Source organism: Macrobrachium nipponense, chromosome 23 (genome assembly GCF_015104395.2).
Source record: "Macrobrachium nipponense isolate FS-2020 chromosome 23, ASM1510439v2, whole genome shotgun sequence".
NCBI lineage: Eukaryota > Metazoa > Arthropoda > Malacostraca > Decapoda > Palaemonidae > Macrobrachium > Macrobrachium nipponense.
In genome coordinates, this window is record NC_061090.1 from 81,767,068 (window position 1) to 81,792,295 (window position 25,228).

A 25,228-nucleotide genomic window follows, 5' to 3' on the forward strand; every position below is an offset into this window, starting at 1 on the left:
GAGAGGACTTGCTTATTCGCGGGTTTTTCTGTGGATCATATCTATAAAATTATTCACGGGTCCCCACTATTCAGAGATAGAAATTTTTTCATAAAGCAATATTCTGCATTTCTATATTATTGTATTAGTTGTGCCACCTGATGAATGACAATGAAGATAGACTTCACAGCAAAGTAGGGGAGTTACATCTCCTCTGAGGGTGCCTCTACACCTTCTTCAGGAGGTGTCTTGTCAGGGGTTTCAGGAGGCTGCATCATGCTGAGGTAGTACTTGTACATTTTCACAAACTAGTATGATAGGGTTTCATGAGATCATTAACAGTATTTGTAATTTTTGTGGCCCTTACATTATTCTTATCCCCTGCCTTTACCATTGACTATGTCTGCCTGACTTACCTGATCAATTTATATATACCTCTAAATTCTTCAAAGTCCTAGTCCATTGGTGGGCTAGTAAAGAGGGCGGTGAGTTATTATACAAGAATGACCTCCCCAAGTATTCTACCCTGTTTATACTCATTCTCAATGCAGGTGACTGCACTTTCAGTCATGCCAGAATGGGCTGCTACTTTTCTCCATGTCTTTTGCCATCTGTTAACATAACAATCCTGTCTACTTTCTCATCATTGGTTATTAACTGTAAGGGCCTATGACACTTAGGCTCTTTGCCAGAAGCCTTAGGAGAAGCAGAACATTTAGAGGACATATGAATACAATGGTACCTCGACATATGAAAGGCTCAACTTACGAAAAACTCGAGATACAAAAGCAAATACGAAAAATTTTACAGCTCTACATACGAAAAGTTTTCATGATACGAAAGGTTGTTGCTGTAAAGTCCCGAGATTCGCCCGGACCACCGAGAACAATTTTAAAACTCCCGCGCCGCCAGCTGAGTAAACTCGCCACCATCCTCCCGCTCTCCCATTGGTTCCTGATGCTAGTCACCCCATAAGATCCTGCTCTCCTATTGGTCAGCATTTACCCCTTGTGCTTTAAGTATTCTATTGGTAAAAGGATGCTGTAAATTGAAAAACTTATTCATGCAACACATTTAATAAAAAAACCATTAGGTAAAGATAAAATAAAGACTAGAAATGAATGGATATTATACTGTTTGGTAGTTTCAGTAGTTGAAGAGAGATAATGAAAATTTATGGCTTACTGTGTAAAGTGATTGCTTGGCGATCGTTCGATACTCGTAAGTGCTGGATGTAAACAGAAGTTTGGAAGCTTTTGTTTGTTTGTTTATTATAGTTAATGGTTACTTAATAATTATTTGAAATGAGTACATGCAATACATTTAATAAAAAAATTGTGAATTAGATATCATAAAATATAAAATAAATCAGACTGCCGACAAATACGTATTTTTTAGAATTCTTCTTCTGTTTTAACATTACATTACGTATACGTATGTTTCATTATAGCTGTCAGTAACTCGGTATCTCCATTAGGTAAAGATAGAATAAAGAATAGAAATGAATGGTTATTATACTGTTTGGTAGTTTCATTAGTTGAAGAGAGATACTAATGAAAATTTATGGCTTACTGTGTGCTAGGAAAAATGATTGCTTGGCGTTCGTTCGGTACTCGTAAGACGGGTAAGAGCTGAATGTAAACAATCGATTGGAAGGTTTTTGTTTGTTTGTTTGTGTATTATAGTTAATGATTAATTAATAATTATTTAAAATGAGTACATACTGATTATTTATACATTTTATTGGCATATTCTAAGCTTTTAGCTCTTAGGTTTAGATGTCAGAATCATAGACTAGGCTACAGTAGCAACCGCTAACATAGGCTAGGCTTATTACTAAGGGACATATGCTAAAGTCCTAATATATGCAGTAAAAATGGGGTTGAACATTACATGCAGTTGAATATTACTCAAGTATGTAGTACAGTATTTTGCCTTTTTAAAGGCATATTTCTTCCGTCGAATCAGCGTCGTAACCCTAGAACATGTGTTGTAGGCCTGGAAATATAATTTACTGGGGTGTTTTTGTAGGGCTTGGAACGGATTAGCCATTTTACATGTAAAATGTGGTCCAAAATACGAAAACCTCAAGATACGAAGGGCGCCTCGGAACGGATTAATTTCGTATCTTGAGGTACTACTGTATACGATTTCAAAGAATAAACTTACTCCATAGTAGTATAAAGGCAGTCCCCGTTCCCGGGGGTGTGCCGATAAGCAAAAAAAAGCCATTAACTGAAACTCAGTGATTTATGGAGCTAAGCACCCTTATGACGTGCCATAAGTCCGATAACCAGAACTTGTCCCGTTATAGTGCCATAAATTGCTGAGTTTTTGGTGCACAGTATACATATCTAGGTGCACCAGTCAGGATCACCCCTGCTATACCTGCACGACAACGAATCCACCCCATGGTGAAAAACCTTCTTGATCGACTGGAGCCTCGCTTTACTCCCATCAAGTGGCTTGCCACCAGGGCCACAGGTATATCTATCCCCGTGGCTAAAACCCTCTATATCCTCTTCCTAAGGTCAGTTGTTGACTATTTATCTCCAGCTCTAATTCAATTACCCAGACAGGCGTTACTACCTCTAGAACTGTTCCAAAATAGAGTAATGAGGTTTATCCTAGGATGCCCTCCTTCCACTCGGATAGTCAACATGCAGACCGAACTCATGTTACCTCCATTAATAGAGAGAATTTATGCCAATGTAACTTTGTTTTCTGTTAAATGTCTACATTCTCCACAATTTACTCCAAACTTCTCTGCTGTCCTCAGAGCATCACTTGACGAAGATGCACCAAGACCTCAACTCCGGCCAGGGGGCCATAACCTAGTTAGGGTAGTATGTGAAAATCTTCGACACCTTGATATCGGTGTACCTGAGCAAGCAGTCATCCAAGATTTGCCACCATGGCAGGTTCCTATTCCTGCTGTCACTTTCACACCAACCTCTAAAGATGCCCATACCAGTCTACAGAAGCAGCTGGTTTTGGAAACAATATCCAAAGTGTCAAGTTCAGTTCCTGCAGGACACCACATCTACGTTGACGGCTCAGTACAGGCAGATGGAAGTGCAGCATGTGCTATGTTCTCCCCCACTTTAGAATCTCCTGAGGGTGGGTGGCATGGTCGTAGGTTGCCAAACTCATCCAGTTCCACTTATTGCGAACTTCAAGGTATATGGGATGCAGTAACCCTACTTGTTAGAAGAAATGTGAATGGATTGGTGATCTGTGACTCCAAATCTGCACTCCAGGCACTGACATCTTCTAGGCCCAGCTGTGGCCGTGTTGTGCGAGACATATTGTGTCAACTCGTTGCTGCTTACAATGCCTCGCTTGTCTTGTCTTTCATGTGGATGCCCTCCCATATTGGGCTTGCTGGGAATGACATGGTGGACAGTCTTGCTAAAGCTGCCTGCACGCTGGACCTTGATGACAGAAATGTTGAGCCCTCACTTCGCTGCCTTAAACATAGAATATATTCAGCCGCTTTTGCCTGTACAGTACAGCGTAGGGATGCAGAGAGGGGCACTAGTGTTTCCATACATCATGATAACTTTCTGCAGAGCCTTCACAAGTACCGGCGACGTGGACTCATGGTGCGTAGGCATAATGTTGTAAGTGCCAGGATAAGGTTGGGATATCGTCCTGTGTGGCAGGTTGGACAGAGACTAGATATACCACACTACACCTCATGTAAACTGTGTAACCTTGCTAATGCCAATAACCTTGAACACTACTGCCTTCATTGCCCCACTGTCAGGAATCTGTTACCTCAAGGACAAAATTTACTTCAAACCTGCCAATATTTACTCAAAGATGACCACCTAGACATAATTTTGACTCGTCTTCCTCACTTTGGTGGCTGCTAAACTGTCTGTTGCAGTTGTTGTGATAATAGAATACGATCTCATATATGTTATTTTGTAACTGATATACCGATGATTCAATGCTGTAATTTTTTTTTTTTTTTTTTCTGTTGATTTCTGATGTAATGTATGTAACTGCTAATATGTAACTTTGTTTGACGTCTTTGGGCGTAATAAATTTATTAAATAATTGGTGCTGGACAGGCGCCATAAAAACAAATCGCCAATAACCGAGTCTGCCGATAACCAGGGACTGCCTGTACATATACTGTACATGCAAAAGATGCACAAATGAGAGAACACTGAACTGTATGTACTGGGTCAGTTGGTTATAAACTGTGCATACATATAGTAAGTATGTACTACACTGATATTCTGCGCATACAGTACATTCTATGAGATGTTTTGTTTTAAGATGATTTTTCAATATTATGTGTATGTACATAAAGTTTAAGGATGATATAAGTAAGCATAGCATATCTAAAATACGTAACACAACAGGAATAGCAGGGTATGTATGTTTTTGTCTGCAGTACGTTGTATTTTCATGCATACGAACCAAGTATATTTTTGTGATTAAATATATATTTTATGATGAAAAAAGATTACTACATACTAATTTTTAAATATTACAGTTCTATATTAAGTTAATGTACACAGAGCAAAATTTCAATAACATAATTTTTTCTTAAAAGATGCTTCACCCAAGCCAACATTCTGCAGATTAACAAGTCTTATGACGCTGTGATGCCCTCTTACAGCAGTACCCAGACGAAACGATACTCGACACCCTATCACCTGCTAAGCAGCCAATCTGCGAGCACAATTCATTTGCTTTAGTGCTCATTGGCTGTACACTTGGCATTGATTGGTTGAAACCTGAGTCTCATCTCGCGAATATGGAATTGTGGATACCATGCACCTCTCCTTGATCTGCATAGTTTTACTGATATATGTGGACATAATCGCAAATCTGTGTTTTACGTATCATCTTATACCTGTGTGAATCATGCTAAAAATGAACCCTAAAAAATGCCCTGCTTCTTCTAAGGCTTCTGTTAAGAGCCTAAAAGAAAGATGGTGGTCATGAAGCTTGACAAGGTGAAAGTTCTCGATATGTTAAAGGAGGGTAAAAGTTTTGCCACAGTTGGCTACCATTTTAATGTGAATGGGAGCATAGTGAGATATATTAAGAAAAAAGAAAGTGAAATAAGTAATTCCTCTTGAATCATCTGAAGAAATGCTTCTTGAATCACCTGAAGAAGTACCTCCCGAAGCACCTCCTAAAGGTGAAGAGACACCCTCAGAGGAGATGTAACTCCTCTGCTTAGCTAAACAGTCATCTTCATTGCCATTTATCAGACTGCACAGCTAATTCATCACCCTCATCTTCTTTCATCAACATTCATCACTCGCAGGATAGGATAGGATAAAAGATTAATTCAAACCGACCTCTGAGCCTCAAAAAGGCTCTTTTCATGCTGGTTCCCAGGAATTAACCTGAGGATAATAAAGAAAAATCACAATTTCTGGAAATATGTAAATTGTATTTTTCCTAACTATACAAACCTGAGGTCCCTTTACATAAGGAATTACTTTTGGCGTAGCTGGAATTACGGCCGTTAAATTCTTGAACAAGGTGATTAGGCAGTAACTACTGTGGCAGGCGGGTTGGCTAGCCAGCCCAGATGTAAACACTTCACTTTGCCTTTCGGCCCAGGTTCAGACTGAGGGGTGGCATGAGGTGGGCATGTATGTAAAGGACCTCAGGTTTATATAGTTAGGAAAAATACAATTTACTTCCAAAAACTGTGATTTGTCCCTACACGATATACAAACCCTCAGTCCTTTACATAAGGAAGACTCACTGATTGGTGGGAGGAATATGAGTGAGCCTGTAGAACTGACTGGAGTTCTACACACCTGGGCTACTCCTCTTGGTCGTAAGAGCGAGAAGGAGTGCCCTGCCTCTGACAGCTTGATCGGAGTATAGGAGCTGCATGATCAAGAGTCAGACTTCTGGGCCTTTTCAAAATTAGTGAGGAATTGTAACTCATTCGAAGATGGCCTGTGAAGAATATTATAGAGTCATTATGCCAGTCTCCTTTGTCCCCTTGCTAGAGGAAGGAGTGGGATTACTTCTATGATTCTGATAAGAAACATAGAAAGGAAGCTCTATGTGTAAGCTTACCACATCAATCGCCCGACCAGCCAGTGTAAGTTCAAGTCCTATCCTCAACCCGAAGGAAGAGGAGTGGAAGGACGAGGTGGGGAAGATGGAGAGGCCAGTTGCTCTCGCATCCTTCTTACCTCTAGAACAGCACACCATAGCAAGATGCAACTTGTCCTCTTGAAGGAGCTGGGTAAGCAAACGCAACCTGCAAGCATCCACCACTGGTCCAAGGAAATGAGGTTCCAAAGACCTGTGGGCAGGCCCGAAGGGAAAGATAAATATGGTCGTAATGACCTTATCTATCTTCTTGTCTGACATATTCTTCGGAGTGATGACAAGTACCCATCCAGTGGACTATTCAACTGCAGAGAAGTCTCTCACGGTCTCGTAATATTCTGCAGGGGATAAAGACACTGACACTCCATAGTGGGTGTTGATCCTTATGGTTACAGGAACACGCCAATAGGATAAAGTAATGACTGATCTGGATCAACCCATACAAAGTCCACAGCATAGCTCATGACAGTCTGGGACTCTTCAACAGCTGCCGACTGACTGCGCTCAGTGGGAGGCGAGCAGTCATGCATCCAAGACATAGTCACATGACACTCGCCTTTTGAAGGGTTATGCCAAGAAACCATACAAATCGTCTATCTTGTTCGCGACCGATGTTGGGAGACGAGATGATGATTCTCTCAAGGCATGCGACCATCAGATGATAGTCAATTGCCTTCTAGAGACCGAGGTCCCTGATGGCAAGACAAGTTCTCATAGTAGTTGAATCTCAACTAAGGAGAAACAATACTATATGCCAGTGAAAGACTAAGGTGAATGCGGACCTACGTCTTCACAGCTCAATCGAGAGAAGTTAACTCTCAAGATTCTGAACGTAGAAAAAGTCCCGTCGATGACACCAACCAGTGAAGACGCCTTTAATCACTGTTGTTTTACAGAGGACTGAAAACGCTAAACCGCTACTTCATTGCTGTTCAGTGAGAAGTCGGAGTTTGCAATGAAAGCAGTGCCTTTCAGTAATGAAAACACAGGGATTGTATTGCTTTAAGAACCGCTTCTCATAGGCTAGATCAGGAAGGAGATTTCTATTACTTGGAAGTAGAGTTGGCAGGGCAAGGAACAGGCGAAGTCTTCCATTATTCATCTACAATTCGGGGTGAACAAAGAATAATTGCACACCTATGAATTAAGAGATGTATTTAGAAGAAATCTCAGATGCCTGAAGAAATCGTTCTGCGTCATTGCAGCAGCAGGTGCGATGAAGTGGAAGACTAGGCTACAGACTTCTGTTACCGTGAGGTAAACAGAAAGATGATAACGAGTCTAGTGAGATATCTCTGTCTGAAAATTCTTGCAATGGCAAAAGGCCATGCAGTAGAGATGGTCATACACATATGCGAGAATTCCAGCCAACCAGAGACCTAAGTCTGTGATTGCCGGGCAGAGATTCGATTCAGTAGTCAATCATCGCAGAGGAGGAGAGACAAAACCTGACCAAGCTATCTCGGAGAGCTAGCAGGACTGGCTGCGGCAGGCAGGGCTGGCAGGCAGCCTGGACACCACTAGCTCTCGCTCACTTGTCATCCTGAGTTGCCAGGTAATCCATTCCATGAAGGAATGCATTCGGCTAGAACCATCGAGCGCAAGAAAATACGCTTGAGCATTTGCATTTTTACAGAAACAGATTTCGGTGAATGCAAATGCTGTGGTGTTGTAGTAAACAATACCACTAGTATCTCCAAATTGAAACTGGTAACTCTTGGGAGGCTTGCAAGGCAGTCCCGAGTTATAGTTCAATTAAGGAGATACTATTCATCTCGGTCACATACCTGTAGAGTTAACTACAGTATGTGCCTACACCTTGGACAATTCAACTGATAACAGAAGCATGTCGCGAGAGAAATATACGTAGTACATTTGTAGGTTCCTGGACATAGACCTCCAGCCTAAATTCCCTTCCATTCGAGGAACAAGAATAAGGACTGGAAGCCGACCTCCTTCATTCTCTAATGAAGAGAGCGAATATGAAGTTTTCCTGAAGGAAGACTTCTACGGAGATAACAGGATACCGAAGACGACTAGTTCATGCCGAACTGGATGTTCCCAAAACAGTAGCACTGGAGAGGCATTCAAACTCTCGGTGCTATCCATCCTGAACAGATTGACGTATGTTTGGTAAAATCCTAGGAGTGAACCAAAAACATAGTCTCTCGGGTTTGAATTCCGAGGTGTAAACTCCACTGAATGCCTCTTATTTCCTTGTTTCATTCTGGTATAACCAAGAAGTAAAGGGAAAAATAAGACAGGAGGATTGACTGTTATTGCCCGTTCTTCTCTATCCCGGGGGTGACCGGCTACCGAGGCGACGGACCATCAAGTCCATCCAGGCTGAGCCCCTCCCGAGATATTCTTCCTTCAGCAGCAGAACTTCCTTCAAACGTTAGAAATTCCAAGAATTCAAGCATTCGGCGAGATTTCCGATTATCGTAGTAACAATTATCAGGAATTCTCGTCTCACCCATTCTGGACCGTGGTCTCGCCCAAGTGTTTGCAGATCGTAGAAGACAAAAGCACTTGGAGAGTGCTAGAAACTCAGAAGAATTTTAAGCGCTCGGTGAAACTCCCTCGAATTTCGTCAGACGATCATCAGGTGGTGGTCCTCCCGATTCCCGTAAAAATCTAGGAGGAATGGGCAAGATCCTCCCTCAACGACAGGGACTTACGTCCAGTAGGACCCAAAGGTCCCTCCAGGAACGAAGTCCCTGACGTGGAATCCTACGGAGAACGCTCTGCAGGTTCTCTCCCATTCCCGTCGCAGCCAAGAGGAAGAGAGGGAATGGGGGAGGAAGATTGGACGCTCTCGCTCACCTTGCCAGCGGAACTAGCAGTCGGAGAAGCGATTTACGTGCAGCCATCAACCAGCAATGATGGCCGCTCAGTCTAGGAAAACGTTACAGTCTGGAGAAAACGTTTTCCCGAGGAGGGTTACAAAACTCGTACTGTAGGTGAAATGTCTGCCGCCACCGTGACCGTTGTCCATGCAGGGCTGAGCTTGCACCTGACAGGAGAGAGCCGATACCGTCATCCTATGCGTCCCAGGCCTAGTTGAGGCTGAAACCTCTCAAGAGGACCGAAGGGGGAGCCCACACCTGTCTCTGCGTGCGCGGTCCAGCGGGACCGTAACATGAACAGCGGTGATGGTCACTCTGTGAGTCTAGGAAAGCGTCATTGTCCTCGCCAGCCCCCACGATCTCCTCCAACCACTTGAGCGTAAGATCTGTTTGGTCCCAAGACCGAACCAGGCTCGTGGCCAGACCGTAAGAAGTGCATTCATCACGGTCCCTCCTGTTCGCCTCGTTCCTCCCAGTGTAGCCCGAGGAGATTGAAGGGACAGGTGAGGGAGACCTGACGCTCCTACCCTGCCTACTAGCAGAACCAGTAGGCTGGGAGGACCGCAGGCGATCGCCAACCCACGGTGGTGATCGAGCTGCAGGTCTGGACCAGCGGTCTCCTTGCGGAGAAGTGCTGGACCAAGGACGCAGCGTCGGTCTCGTGTGTCAGGGGAGCTGCTACAAGCACTCCTACCCTGCCTACCAGCAGAACCGGTAGGCTGGGAGGACTGCAGGTGATCACCAACCCACGGTGGTGATCAAGCTGCCGGTCTGGACCAGCAGTCTCCTTGCGGAGAAGCGCTGGACCGAGGACGGTAGCGTTGGTCTCGTGTGTCAGGGGAGCTGCTACCAGTCTTGTGAGCCATCTGGTCCCAGTGGGAGCGACGGTCGGGTGACTGGTAGTGTTCACTAACGCGGTGAGAGAGAGAACTGTCCTCTTGACGTGCCATGGTACCAGGTCCAGGCGAGGCTGGACCCAGTGACCAGGGGGGACCTCTTCCCAGCCTCACTACATGAACAGTCTGGTGGGAACGTCACATCAACCCTGGGTACCGGATGATCGCTGCGTGAGTGATCGCCGGTCTGGCGAGAGTCACCTGAGCGACTCTTACCATCCTTCTGCTCCGTGCCTGGGTCCTGACACTGAGCGTACTTAGCAGTCTGGACCTTGGCTGCACAGTCATCCACAGGTGACCATACACTCAGTGACGTTCGCAAGCAAGCGGCCGAGACGGTTCCCAGTCCGGAGTTGGAACCTCTGGAGCCAGGAGCAGAGGTACCAGCAGTAGCCAGTACCCCTACGGTCCCCATCTTCTTCTTCCCTGGGGAAGGAGAGACAGGCCCCGTTCCCGGAGGAACGGGAGGATCAGCCGAAACCAACCTGTTTCACCAGAGCGAGACAGACCCTTAGAAGTCTCTGTGTGAGACTTCTTAGGGGGGACGAGGCCACCTTCTTCCTCGGGTGGGGGGCCTTGGAAGTCGAGGGAAAGAGGCAGCAGAAGACGACGATGAAGAAGACAACAGAGAAGACAACGACACCTTTCTCTTCTTCCTGGACTTCCTCTTCGCCAGCTTCCTCAGGTCAACTGACAGGTCCTCCATCCAGGACGGAGTTGGGGCAGTTGCGGTAGCAGCACGGCCCAACTGCACATGTCCGGAGGGACCTGCGGGAGCAGCAGTGGAGAGAACACTTCCTCAAGGAGGGTTACAAAACTCTTGCCTGGCAGGCAAAGCGTCTGCCACCACCGAGACTGGTCGGTCGCACGAATGCGACCGTCATCTAAGTGGGGCTGAACGTGCAACTGACAGGAGGCAGCCGATACCGTCCTCCGACTCTTCCAAGTCCTCGTCGAGGCCGAAACCTCTCAAGAAGGCTGGATGGGCAGCCTCCACCGGTCTCAGCGTGCACGGTCCCGCGGGAACGTCACATCAAACCTGGGTACCGGATGATCGCTGCAAGAACGATCGCCGGCCTGGCGAGAATCATCTGAGCTACTCTTACCATCCTTCCGCTCTGTGCCTGGGTCCTAACATGGTGAGCGTACTCAGCAGTCTGGACCTTGGCTGCACGGTCACCTACACTCGGTGACGCTCGCAAGCGAGCGCCCAAGACGGTTCCCGGTCCGAAGATGGAAACTCTGGAGCTGGGAGAGGAGGTACCAGCCACCGCTGGTACCTCCATGGTCCCCGTCTTCTTCTTCCCTGAGGAAGGAGAGACGGGCCACATTCCCGGAGCGAGACAGACCCTTAGAAGTCTTGTGACGACTTCTTAGGGGAGGAGACCACCTTCTCTTATACAGCAAAGCCTTAGAAGTCGAAGGGGTGGAGACATGAAAATATGATGATCTCGAAGAGGAGGATGACGACACTTGACGAGCTCTCTTCCTCTTCGATTCCTCTAAGTTCTGCCAGACTTCTACCATCAGTAATAAATAAACATCACAGGGCAGCACGAAACTTCGTCCAGTGGCGTAACTCCAGGGTAGTAGTGGTAAATGAATATGATTATCAGCAGGGGATCAGTACGCAAACTTGAGGATCGGTATCACAACATGCTACAAGTCACAGGTACAATTCCAAGGTTAGGAATACAAAAAGCTATCCAACCAATACTGCTGTAAACACAATCACCACTGTTAGTCTGTAAAATAAGGAAAAAATTATTAAAGTAATAAGGATACTCCTCTCGCATCCAAGGGCACCCCCCTCCGAAGTGAGAGGAGATCCACCAAACATCAACACCACACTCCCCTTCTTCTACCTTCGTCCGATAGTAAGTGAAAGGATGAAGGAGAAGAGAAATTACCATAAAAACAAAACAAGGACAAACCTTTGAAGTTCCCCTCGGTAATTCCTAAGCGTAAGCGTAATTTTCGGATGAATACATGTCTCGTTACAGGATCAATATCACTCACGTTAAATACATGTCTCGTCCTCATGTTAAATACATATCTCGTCCTCACGTTAAAGGGCGAAAGAATGTAAATTATATGTTGGCATACCTTTGCCGCTGACTCTTAACACAAATAGAGAGGCGGCTATAAAGGCTATCACAAAAACAAAAATAAACAAGAAAGATCCCACCAGGAAAAAAGATCAATGACCAGTCAGTCATCCGGGCAGGCTAGCCTACCCGCCTGCCACACAGTAGTTACTGCCTAACCACCTTGTTCAAGAATTTAACGGCCGTAATTCCAGCTACGCCGAAAGTAATTCCTTATGTAAAGGACCGAGGGTTTGTATATCACCTGAATTTATTAAAAAACCGACTGCTTAGGAACATGATATGTAATTTTGTTAAGTGAGAAATCCCTGCCTTCAGTGAGAACTCCTGACATTGTTGGATCTTGAAATTAAATGCATCTCTGCTGAATCCAATTTGGGTGTTGAACGAGTAAGTGCTGGACATTCATGGGAACTTGGCATCTATTACATTTCATTGGGTCTGAATGTAGGGTTGTCATTAGATGACCAGGAGAAAATCTAGTATGACCTATGCGGAGTCTTGCTAAGATTACGTCATTAGATCTTGCGTTTTGAGACGATGAAACCCATGGGTACAACTCAGATTTTATATTTTTCAGCTTGTTTGATATTGGTACCAAAGACCAATCTGTTTGCTAATCTTGATATATTAGAGATTACAGATGTTATCCAATCTGATACATGGGAATATGAAATTGTTAAGGTATTAGTGCTTACCAGTTTAGCAGCAGAATCTGCATTTTCATTCCTTTCAATTCCTACATGTGCTGGAATCCACCAGATTTTTATTAATAATCCAGATAGGAGAAGTTGATGGATTTTTATTTGGATTTCTTGGACAAGTTGATTTCAAGATCTGTACTAGTTTATAGCATCAATAGCACTACGCGAGATGCTGGAAATTATTGAAGAGATTGCTCACTTTTCAGATTCGTATTGTCAAGTACTGCTCGTCTGGGCGAAAGTTCTGCAGTAAACACTGATATTAAAGGAAGGTCTTCTTTGATTAATTTATCATTCGAGAAAGCTGAAGCTCCTACTCCAGTAGTATTGTTTTTTGAGCCATCTGTATATCATGAACTGGTTTCCCTTTCTTTGAATGTGCTCTAGGGCATGTTAGCAATACATATCTGCATTAGTCATATTTCATTTACAAAGATAAGACAAAGTGGTTCATACTTTTATTCGTTTCAGAGTCCAAGGCGGTGGGTGTACTATTGTTGGAGGGCAAATTGGTGATATATTATACGAGTTCATTAAGTATTTGGCTCTTTTTGGGAAGGAGCTAGCACCATGATATTCCATCCTAGGATTACAATACAGGAAGCAGGCAGCTGCAAAAGATGATCCTGCTTATAGAGAAAGGCCCCTATGTAGATTTATTAATTTGCAGTGATGTCTCAAGGGTAGTATGCCTGCCTCTGCTGAAAGGGAATTTACTGAGGATGATCTAAATGCACCTGTACAAAAGCACATTCCTTCGTGGTGCAATGCATTAAGAGATATAAATGTTTCTTCAGATGCTGAATAATATATAGGACAGCAGCAGTATATTATAGATAAAACTGATATTCTATATAACGTTGGCATGATGTAACATCCTGCTCCCCATGTAGAGTGGGATAGTTTCTTTAATAGAACAAAGGCTTTTATGTCACTGGCTTTAGTATACTTCATGTGTGCTTCCCAGTTTAAATGTTGATCAAACATTATTCCTAGGTATTTAACATTTGCACAGAACTTAATTTTAGTGTTATACAGGTGGAGTTTGATTTCTTGGTATTTTAGCCACCTTTTGTCTTTATGTAAATAAAAGCTTTTGTTTTATTGGTTGAAAAACTAAATCCAACTGAATTTACCCAATTACTTATATTTGTGATAGCAGTATCGAGGAATCTTTGGCCATGTTTCAGGGTGTTACTCCTGTGGTATATGACAAAGTCATCAATGTAGTATAAGCTATTTTCAACTCCATTTTGTAATTGTGCGGTGATGTCATTAATTGCCAAGGTAAATAAAGTGCAACTCAGGACACTGTCCAGAGGTATTCCTTTTCTAAATTTTAGTGTTCTGAATATGAATTTTCTACTCGTGTTAGGAAAGTCCTATCCGTAACAAAATTTTTAATGAAAATTGGCAGGCGACCTCACAAACAAACCTACTGAGTGAAGTTTTTGTATGATGTTAAATCTCCACATTGTGTCATACTTTTCTCTATCAAAAAAAAAAGCTACTGTCAATTTTTTCTGATCAAAGCCCTTCCTGATATGGTCTAGATAGGTTACGGGATTGAGGATTAATCGACCAGCTATCGAACCTGGTTGTGTTGGAGTTAGTATAGATTCCTTGATGACAACATAGTTTAGTCATGCATTGACCATTTATTCTAAAATCTTACATAAACAGCTTGTGAGAGATATTGGTCTCTAATCAGATGGTTTACTTGCATCTTTTCTTGGTTTACTTATAGGAATAATAATAAGAGTAATACCCAGAACTTACGCGAGGTTAGGTTCCAGACACCCTAGCTCAAGGGGAATTTTGGCGTAAGTTTGGCACAGTCTTTAAAAGTGCTAATAAATGCTTACTTCTAGAGTTTGAACACTAAATATGACCTTAATCATGCTCCCTAAATATTAAGCTAACTTTTATATGAAAAGTTAGCTTAATATTTAAAGTTACTGTTACTTAATTTAAAAGTTAGCTTAATACATACATTACCCATAAAAAAAATAAATGGCTGGTAAAAATATAGGTGTGTGTGAAGATTACATATGTACAACATAGTTCTCTCTTCTTTCCCCCTTCCGACCAACCAATCTATTTTTAGATCTTCTCAAGCCCTTTTAAGAAATTATTAATTCTGTTTCTTTCTCTTTTGTTTCTGAAATTCCTTTTCATGAACAAACAGTGTTTTTTATTTGGACTAATACAACTATTAGCATATGATCAGTTTTCGTATCTAGAACTACATTTTACGTGTAAATTGCCTAATTCGTTCCAAGCCCTACAAAAACACCACAGTAAATTTTATAATAAAGCTACATTGACCAATAAACAATGAAATACAACAATTTGGACCATTCAATACCTAACATGACCATGACTGTACCTGTAAATAGTGTATTAGTGTACAGGGTACAAGAAATACTGTAAGTACATGTACGTTCGTATTTAGTAAAATGTGGAACCTTACCTTTCGAGTGAGGCGATGTCCGAAAGTGACGACAGAGGAGGAGGACAAATGGCAGAAAACATGAACTCTTAACTTTATGAAACACATTAAAAAATGGCAGAAAACATTAATATACCAAATTTGTAACTAATTTGTATTTTTCATAACTAACAAACCTGAGGTCTTAACATTAGGATTTACTAGCGCCAAGCTGGAAACCGGTAGAATTAAAATTACACTTGTGAGATCCAGGGACTATTGGCATCTATACCAGGTCACGGGGCATGTATACCCAGAATGCCCACGGCTACCTGTGACCCACCAGTTATATTTCTAACCCAGTTTAGACTGCAAGAGGGGTGGTTCGAGGTGGGCCTTTACCTGTTAAGACCTCAGGTTTGTTAGTTATGAAAAATACAAATTAGTTACAAATTTGGTATTTGTTCATATACGGAACAAACCTTCGGTCTTAACATTAGGATAGACTTACTTATTGGAGGGAGGTAAGTCTCTACAACTGACTGAGAGTTTGCCACCTTATCCATTTCTGAATATATAGGGAAATTCTAAGAGAATGGACAATGAACCTAGAACCAAAGATATAAGCGAATCTATTGGTTTCCCTCACTGGGTGTTGATACCATTCTATAGTTTACTCTTGTCCCTTGCAACTGGATCCACCCTCACCCCTCTCTTCCCTATTATCTAGAGGGGTGTGTTGCTACTGAAAAGTATATCATAACCTAAGATAACTTCACAGTATGGCTGACCACCTCACCTGCACCTAGTCCGTTCCAGCACATGACGGTACTCTCCTTCATATTGCCCGTAGTTAAAGGAGTAGGAAGAAAGTAGTAAAGAAAAAAGACCAGTCATCCCATTCATTCTACTTTCATACCTTCATCTTAGACTAGACGCAAACTGACCCGCCAGGGGTACTGGATGAGCTATATCACTTGTTGGGCCGCCACCACTGGACCCAAGGAAAAAGTGTCCAAGGATCTATGGGCAACGTCTTTCAAATAAAATGAGGTGAAAGTTGTTTGGCGTTTCCACACACCAGCTCTCAGAATTCTATCCACAGACATGTTCTTCTTAAATGCCAGAGAAGCACTCAAGCCCCTGATGTCATGAGCTCTAGCTCCCACCTGGCTATCTGACCCTCTGTCTTCTGTCATATAAGCATTTCTGATCGTCTCCCTTAGCCAAAACGATATTGTATTCCGGGACACTTCCTTCTTGTTCCGTCCTGTACTTACAAACAACCTCCGGCACCCCGGCCTGAGGTGCGTTGTTCTTCTTAAGTACTCCCTTAGTGCCCTGACGGGCACAGAAGCATCTCATCTTTGTCATTGTCTACAAAGTCTGCCAAGGAAGGTATGGTAAAGGAGTCGAATCTGCCGTCTACTATTGTTGGGTTTTGGGTCTTGGCAAAGGAAGTCCTGTCTTGCGCTTTCCTGAAGAGCGTCCTCTTGACGAGTGCTTTTGCAAGAATCCTACCGAAAGGAGTCGAGTATCATGACGTGTAGGACGTCGAGCTTTAACATAACCCGTAACTGCCTTATCACAAAGTCTTGACTGCGGTAGAGCAAACGAGATCTCCCCTTGAGCTTTCCTTAACTCCATCCACCTATGCGAAAAGCAATATTAATTGACAGAGACCTCTTGAGTTCACGAAACCCGATGTCTTGCTGGGTTTCGAAGAAGTTGTCTGTTCACTTTAAGCTTCCTCCTAAGCACTGCCTACTTCACATTCTTTGCAGGTGAGGTAGAAGGTATCAACGAAGGTAGAGTTAAAAATACTTTAGGCCCAAATCTGAAACAAGAGCTTGAAGAGTTCAACAGAAACGTTCAGCCAGGCGACACACCTGGCATGCGCTGGTGCACGCTCGGCGTCCACTGGAGCGTGCGCGGCATCCACTGGCGCGCGCTCGGCGTCCACTGGCGCACGCTCGGAGTCCACTGGCGCGCGCTTGGCGTGCACCCGCGCGCACCTGGCATCCATCCGAGCGTCCTACATCTTGGAGAGAAATCTGACTGCACGAAGCAGTCTCAGGAGAAGGGTTGATCGTGTGAGAATAAGAGGGGCGAGGGAACGCCCTCTTATTCTCACAGTAATAAAGCTCGGACGTCCGCTCTCAAAAGCGTCCTGCTACTATGACTTCTTTTTCGTATTTCTCGGTGGAAAGACGGACACGTGTTCAGGCGACGTTCGCCTTCTTACTTCTCACTGAAACGCATAACGAGAGAGAGAGAGAGCGAGAGGATGTGAAGCGTCCTCTTCTATAAAGCTTCTATTTAGAGGGCGCGAGTCCTTCCGAAAGCTCCAACCCCTGCACAGGGAGGACGCTTCGGAGGACGAGAAGCAATCCTTCAGGATTTGTGCACGCGCACGCACTTTGGCAGTCTGGGGAGTTTCATCAGATACTGCCGAAGGCACGCCAGATCGGTGGGGGTTCCTTGTAACCCTCCTTAGGCTTTCGACATGCTCCCTCCCCGGGTCCTGGGAGTCAAGCAGAGGTCCCGGCCTAGAGGCGAAACGAGGCCGATCTGACGCACCCTCCACTACACAAGGGGCACTGACACTGCACTTAGCCACTTCACTTTTACTCTCTAAAGCAAGCACTTTCGATTCTCGAATCGAAAGAGTATAAGAGAAAGGGCAATTCCTCTACAGACACTGTTTTAGGGCCCGAAGGCAACACTACAGGGTTAGGAGTAACAATTACAGAAGTAGCACTCTTCACAGCAATGAAGGAAAGCGAGCACCTCTCGCAGACCTATTCATAGCCCGTAGGCCATACTACAGGGTTAGGCAAAATAAAGTCTACAGGAAGGTTAGCAGGTTCATTACCCTGACTTTTGTTACTGATTAATTGCGTACATACGAATCATACGTCTTCCTTACGGAATTAGACATGTTTACTGATTAATTGCGTACATACGAATCATACGTATTCCTTACGGAATAGACAAAGTCTCACACTCCTTACATGACAAATCTCAACAAAGAAGCAAGACCCATACCCCTCGTGCATACCAAGTGCGGATCTACCGAAGCTTTCTGTAGTCACACCCTATCTTTGCAGACAACCCCCTCTGAAACTAGCCTAACTAGATTCAGATATCTTATGCAAAAATGAATCAAATTCAAATCAATTTAAGATAGCGTATGCCTAGCCACAAATCCAAGTAAAAAAATCAAAAGACAATTAGGATACTTAGCGGCAATGAAGTTTCCAAAATCCTAAGACGGAGGTACTGAAAACAGGTGTTTTCAGCACCGGCGACAGAAAAATTATGAATAGAAAATGGGAATGGTTCCTGATACCCGCCTCCCAGCGGCGGGAATGGGTACTAACCACCTGGCCAACCACTGCGTGTGTCGGAAGTTTTTAAAATTCTGTCGAATTTCAGAAAATACAGCTATATATATCATTATATTATATACTATATATATATATATAATATATAATTATATACATATATATCTATTATATATATATATATATATATATATATATATCTGACAGGTAAGTTTCATGAACAACACTTTTATTTAGGTTATTTTATATATAACTCAAGACTGGTAAATATAGCCTAGTGTGATTTACCAAAAAATCTAAGTTGCACAATACATGAAATATATGATAAAATTGTCTATTGGAGCAAATATTTGAAAGATCATATGGTAAGCAAGATTGGATGATTGCTAGCAAATTCGGTAACAAAATCTTAGTACAAAGACATTTTTATTACTTTTAACATTTTCATGAAAAGTAAAACTTAATGCTAAATACTGTTCTGCTTCAAAGAGACTTGACATCTCTAAACTCACAATAACTGTACATACAATAAATACTGTTAAGTACTAACTTGAACGTTACTGTAGGCCCTCGAGGTATTCTACATAATTTTAAATACATTCCAAGGGATGTCTGTGTGAAAGCAACTAAGTGAGTTAAATTCAGCTGCGCAGACACTGCAACAAAGTCTTTTATGACATTTTTCCTAGTACCCTGAAAAGATAGAGATCATGAATTAAAAACTAAACTGACAAAAAGTAGCTTTCAGAATGGAATATTCCCTCCCCTCTTTTTTTAGAATCTTTACTTCACAAATGGAAATTCTACAGGTGGTTAACTAAGAGATACACTTATTCTATGACATCATATGTAATTATGGCAACTATCTTCAGAAAGCTAAAATGCAACTATCTTCAGAAAGCTAAAATAATGTAATCAAATCAGTGAGGTTAAGAGGAGGGAATTCCTACTAAAAAAAGAAATCTTCATTTATAAAAACAAAATGTTTTAATTCATAGTGCGTATGTTTAATATTTTCATATAGTGAAACAGCATCTTATTCTAGTAAGCGATGCAGTCAATATCTGACAAATACTTATAACAGTTCAGTGGCATTCTGTCTGACTGGACAGCATCTATGTTTTTCCCAATAAGCATCTCACAATAAACAGTACCTTCAATTTGGCAGGGACATTTGGCTCCATCATCCACTGAAAATCATGAGACAGTCTCTGTAAGTCAGTTGACACACTGCCACGGGTTAAAACCAGGCAATGTGGCTCTTTATTATTTTCATTTACAACTTTTGCTTTGTCCTTCCTACGCTGAAGAAGACGATTCTGTAAAGTAGAAATGTAAGGTAAACAACACACTACGTAATAATAGACACAGGGACAATACTATGATACAATAATCCTCGATTATCTGGAACTCAACATATTCTGGACTAGGGACTACAGACCAAAGTTATATAATAAGAGGCAGTCCCCAGTTATCAGTGGCCTCAGTTATTGGCAATCTGGTTTTATGGTGCTTGGCTAGTACTAATGACGATAACTGATTTTTCAGAGCTGATATGCAACAATCCCTGCTTAATCACCAATTTTCGTTTACTGTCACACCGTCGGGAACGGAACCCCAACTGTTAACTGGGGAATGCCTGTCTATCTATCTATCTATATATACTAGCAGCTGTACCTATCCTTTGGATGCTCTATCAGAAGCACATTCACTTGTAAATGACCTGGACATACATCTTTCCCAAGCAATGCTACTATGACATCACTGACCAGCTCAGTCAGGCACAGCCAGGCGGCAGCAGGCGCATATATGTTGCAACAGGTTGCTCGGGAAAGAATTTCATTGCGAGTCCCTCTCTAAACAGTCCTTGCCTATAAAAACTTGAAATTGATGTCAAATGCATTTGTAGTCAATGTTGACTCATGGTGCCAAATTTGAGTGCAACATGCCCATCTTTATCTTAATAAGAGTGCTTTCACTGGGCTCAGTAATAGTAAGTTGTACATTAATTTTTATGTGAGTCTAATGTCCCTGCATTTTGCATAATGGGACTTTGGGTTTGTTTAGTTAAGTCGTAGCCAGTGCCGAAGCACATAATCGAACAGATATATATAGTCCCCATATTGGGTATGTCGGTGCATGCATGATGTTGCCATTTGTATGTGTGGAATTATAACCTAAGCTAGTCATTTCCTTTTGTATGTAAAGTGTCTAATTGCTAACCTCTTGTAACCCCACTGGCTGGCATGTGCAGCGCAACAGAACCTCTTCCCAGTATATAGGTATGTGCTTGCCAAGAATCTTTAAAATTGCGGATAAGGCACATAGTGCTGTTCCGCCACCCTCCTACTGATAGAAGAGCCTAGGCTAGTTGGTCCTCTTATATACAAAGTAGAGGTCAAAGTTTTGTATGCAAAGTAATGGGTACAACTTTTGTATGCAGAGTAGAGGGGCAAAGTCTTGTATGCAAAGTAACAGGTCAAACTTTTGTATGCAGGGTAGTGGGTTAGTTTTGTATACAGTAAAGGGTCAACTGTAATTACTATGTGCCCTCATGTGGCTCTACAATGGAAATCTAAAAAGGTTTGGCCATCGTATACTACTACCTACATTTCAGGCCATTTCCCCCTCACCAAACAAACCCTGGTTCTCCAGAAGGGTCCCCTTAACCACTTGATGTTTTTCCTATGCTTTTTTTTCACTGGGCCTACTAAAATATGTTCTGAATTGCAATCATAACATTCCCAGAATCAATTAGTACACAACTGCAATCTATATGAGGTTTTCTAATTGCATTCCCCCAAAAAATAATCGGGTTACCATGGATATTCACTGGCTACTAGGTTTGTTTAGTCTACATTTGCAGAACTTGTCTCGCCGTTCTACACTCGCCCTGGCTAACACACCTAAGGCTTTATTGAATTGAATAGTAATATAGGCTATAAAATTTACGCCAAAGACCAAGCACCGGGACCTATGAGGTCATTCAGCACTGAAATGGAAATTGACAGCTAAAGGTGTAGCCTAACAGGAGGAAAGTCTTACGGTTGCACTACTAGCCTACTAGGTAGTACCTAGCTACCTAGCTATGGATCAATTGTTTGGAGAGGGTGGAAAGTAAAGGCCCCCATACACTGAACAATTGTCTGAGCGACTGTCTGTATCGTTCGCAAAAACACTGTGTATGGGCTTGTCTGAATCCAAAGTGGGTGGAGCTTTGTGTCTGAACGATCTCAGCAGGAATCTGTCATGACCAGGTTGCTGGCTTGCGAGTTAAGTCTGTCATACACAGATCGTTAACGTATGGGTTTGTCTGCCAATATAATGCTATCGCGCGCATCTCTTCTAGAGATGATGCTGTCTTCTTAAGACAAAATCTGGTAGATCTAGAATTAGGTAGATCTAGGGTACTAGTATTCCGTGGTGGCCTAGACTATGGCATTTGCAGTTTTCCTATGCAGTTTTACCTCCTGAACAAGAATTTTAAGTAATATTTATTCGGACGACTGTAATTAACCCCCCGGGGGCCAGTACTAAACATGGCGAAATACACTGGACGCCCCAATCCCTAGTGGATGTCGTATCCGCAGTTACGTTCCTTGCAGTCCGTGCGGAACTATTCTCCACACGGACTGCAAGGAACTTAACGTAACCGCGGATACGACATCCACTAGGGTTTAGGGCGTCCAATGTATCTTGCCGTGTTTAGTACTGGCCCCCGGGGGTTAGGGTAAAAAACCGCATGGTACAGGGGTGGACCATGTACGATCAATGTGTACAACCCCAAGAAAAGTACATTATAACGCGTCCTGACACCGAAGTAGAGGTCTTTAGCTCCGTTTCTCACCAACAAGAAGTCGCGTCTGATGCCCATCTCCGATGTCAGGACGCGTTATAATGTACTTTTTTTGGGGTTGTACACATTGATCGTACATGGTCCACCCCTGTACCATGCGGCTTTTTACCCTAATTACAGTCGTCCAAATAAATATTACCTAAAATTCTTGTTCAGGAGGTAAAACTGCATGGGAAAACTGCAACTGCCATAGTCGAGGCTGCCGTAGAATAGCACCCTAGATCTACCCTATATTACTATTCTGCGGTGGCCTAGACTATGGCAGTTGTGGTTTTTCTTTGCAGTTTTACCTCCCGAACAAGAATTTTATGTAGTATTTATTCAGACGACTTTAATTAACCCCCAGGGGCTCGTACTAAACACAGCGACATACATTTGACGCCCCAAATCCTGGCGGTTTTCGTATTCGCGGGGATGAACGATGCGGAATACTTATCTAGAAATACCCAAAATCTATGTTCAGGCTGAAATCGGTGCGGAGATTGTTCATACTGTCTGAATAGTGTGTGTCTGTGTGTGTGTGTCGAAAAAAGCAATTGCTCATACAATTGTTCAAAAAACAAACAAACAAATAGGCTACCTATTTGTTTGTTTGTTTTTTGTAAGGTGCTTTTATGTTGCATGGACCAACGGCTTTACGTGACTTACAAACCACATCGAGAGTGAACTTCTATCACCAGAAATAGGTAGTACCTAGGTACACATCTCTCACTCCACAATGGAATGGCCGAGAATCGAACCAGCGACCACCGAGGTGGAACGCTAATACCATACCAACCACGCCGCTGAGGCGCCTGGTCGTTCAGCGTATGGGGTCATTAAGATGGAAAGTAGCCTAAGAGAATAGCTAGGTAGCCTATGAAAGGAGGTACAGTAATGGAAACGAAAGGGTTTCCAGTAAGACGTTGACGGGATGCTGCAGTGAACCTTGAGTAATGCCTACAGTGCGCCGCACAGACGGCTCTAACCCCATACGAGGTCTAGTAGGTACCAGGGGTGTAAGGTAGATTGACCTGAAGAGTCTTACCTATGCCAGCTTACTGTATACAACCAAAACTACTCTTAGAAGATATAAAAAACTTACATTCTGTTTACGAGATTTCTTCTTGGTCATTGTTAAATAATAATACTATAAAACAAAAAAAATCACAAAGTATCGTTCTGTTTTCACACGTGAGGATAGTAGTAGTAACAAGAGTCCTGAGAGAGATTTCAGGTATAAAACGGCTCTCTTCTGTGAGGTTGATCTTCAATCTTGTCTGTAGGTTTTCATTTTTTTAATTGCCTACAGTTACATTCACATAAAATTAATGTGCACGAAATATTATCAAATACCTTTTCAATTGTTAAAGATTAATCTTAAAATCAGAATTATGACGATAAAATCTCGCTATATAATTCATATTCTGCACAGAATTTTAGAGAATGAGTCGAAAGGTCACCAATATCCTTGGTATGCTAACAAACTGTAGAATATCTATTAAGAAATCTTGAAATAAAGCTTATAAACACCCAAGGACTGACAAAAGCAAAAATAATCGAGCTAGTGGAAATAACAAAAGAAAACACAATTATGTGCATCACAGAAACACACCTTAAACAGCAAAAATTACTATTCCCAACAAGCATCAGAGTGGTAGACTCAATGAGAGATGAAGACGACACCAAAGGAGGAGGCCTACTAATAATGTATAGAACCAAAGGAGAGATCCAAATAGAAAAAGAAAAGTCGGAACACAAAGGCATTCTAATAGTAAAGGTTAACTATAGAACAACAATATTCAACATAATTCTGGTCTACATGTCAACTAGTGATAAAGAAAGAAATAAACAAATAATAAGTGCCTTACATGTAGCCATAGAAAAATCCACAGACCTGCCTATGATAGTCCTTGGGGATTTCAATGGGCACTTAGGTTTCATAGGGACACAAGAACTTGATCAAAATGGAAAATATGTTATGGACCTAATGGAAAAATATGACCTAACGCTATTAAATGGAGATCCCAGCTGCAAAGGAGAGATAACCTGGAGTAGAGGAGATCAGAACAGTGATATAGACTTTGCCCTAGTCAACCAAAATATGTATAAAAAATATGAATGTATGGAGATAGACGAGGGAAAATATGAATATGATCTATCAGACCATCACCTCATAAAGGTCCAATTCAAAATGAACACTAAAGTAAGGAAAACATTCAGAAATGAAACAAAAGAAATCAAATATTTGAAAGTTACAGAAGAGTCTACCAGGAAATACCTTGAATATATAGAGTTTAAAGTAAGCCAACAAGACAGAAAAGGAGATCTAACCCAGTTGGAAGAAACAATGAGTGAAGCAAAAACAAATAACTTAGAGAAGATAATCAAAAGAAGGTTAAAGACAGGAAAGCAAGAAGAAATAGAACCAGTATGGGTCACCAAAGAAATAAAGAAAGAAATAAGCCAAAGAAGGGTATATAACAAATTAAACAGGAAAGCCACAAGAATAGAAGAAAAAAGATACTATGAAGAAGCATATCTTCAACAAAAACAAAAAGTACAGATAATAATAAAGAAAACATATGAAGAATATGAAGAAAAGATTAGAAATGAGATAATGAATGATAAAAACAGACACAGGAAAATCTGGGAATATATAGACATGCTGAGAGGAAAGACCACATCAGAAAAAGAATGGATAAGAATATTTGATGAAAATAAGCAAGAGATGAAGGACGAAACCCTAGGGAAAGAGCTGGTAAAATTCTGGGAAACAATATACCAAAAAGAAGAAAACAAAATAGGAGAGATATGGAATGAAAGCAAGAAAGAACAGTACAAACATGACATGGAAGAAATAGTGAAAAGATTAGGACAGCAGATGAATTGCCATATATCTTTAAGGGAACATATGCATGGAGTGTATGACCCAACAGAGACAGAGATCAGACCCATGGAAGAAATCAACATA

General features: G+C 42.2%; 1 protein-coding gene across 1 annotated transcript in view; it reads right to left on the reverse strand.

Annotated features, from left to right (window-relative positions):
* LOC135202181 (suppressor of SWI4 1 homolog) overlaps positions 1–23,482 on the reverse strand; it is a 41,290-nt gene extending 17,808 nt beyond the window's left edge. The window contains exons 1-3 of the mRNA XM_064231437.1: positions 23,360–23,482; positions 19,574–19,738; positions 18,970–19,112 (exon numbers count right to left, since the gene is read on the reverse strand). Of these exons, the coding sequence (XP_064087507.1) occupies positions 18,970–19,112; positions 19,574–19,738; positions 23,360–23,389 (338 nt within the window). The 5' untranslated portion in view covers positions 23,390–23,482. The remainder of the gene's footprint in view (positions 1–18,969; positions 19,113–19,573; positions 19,739–23,359) is intronic.
* Positions 23,483–25,228: the final 1,746 nt, after the last annotated feature.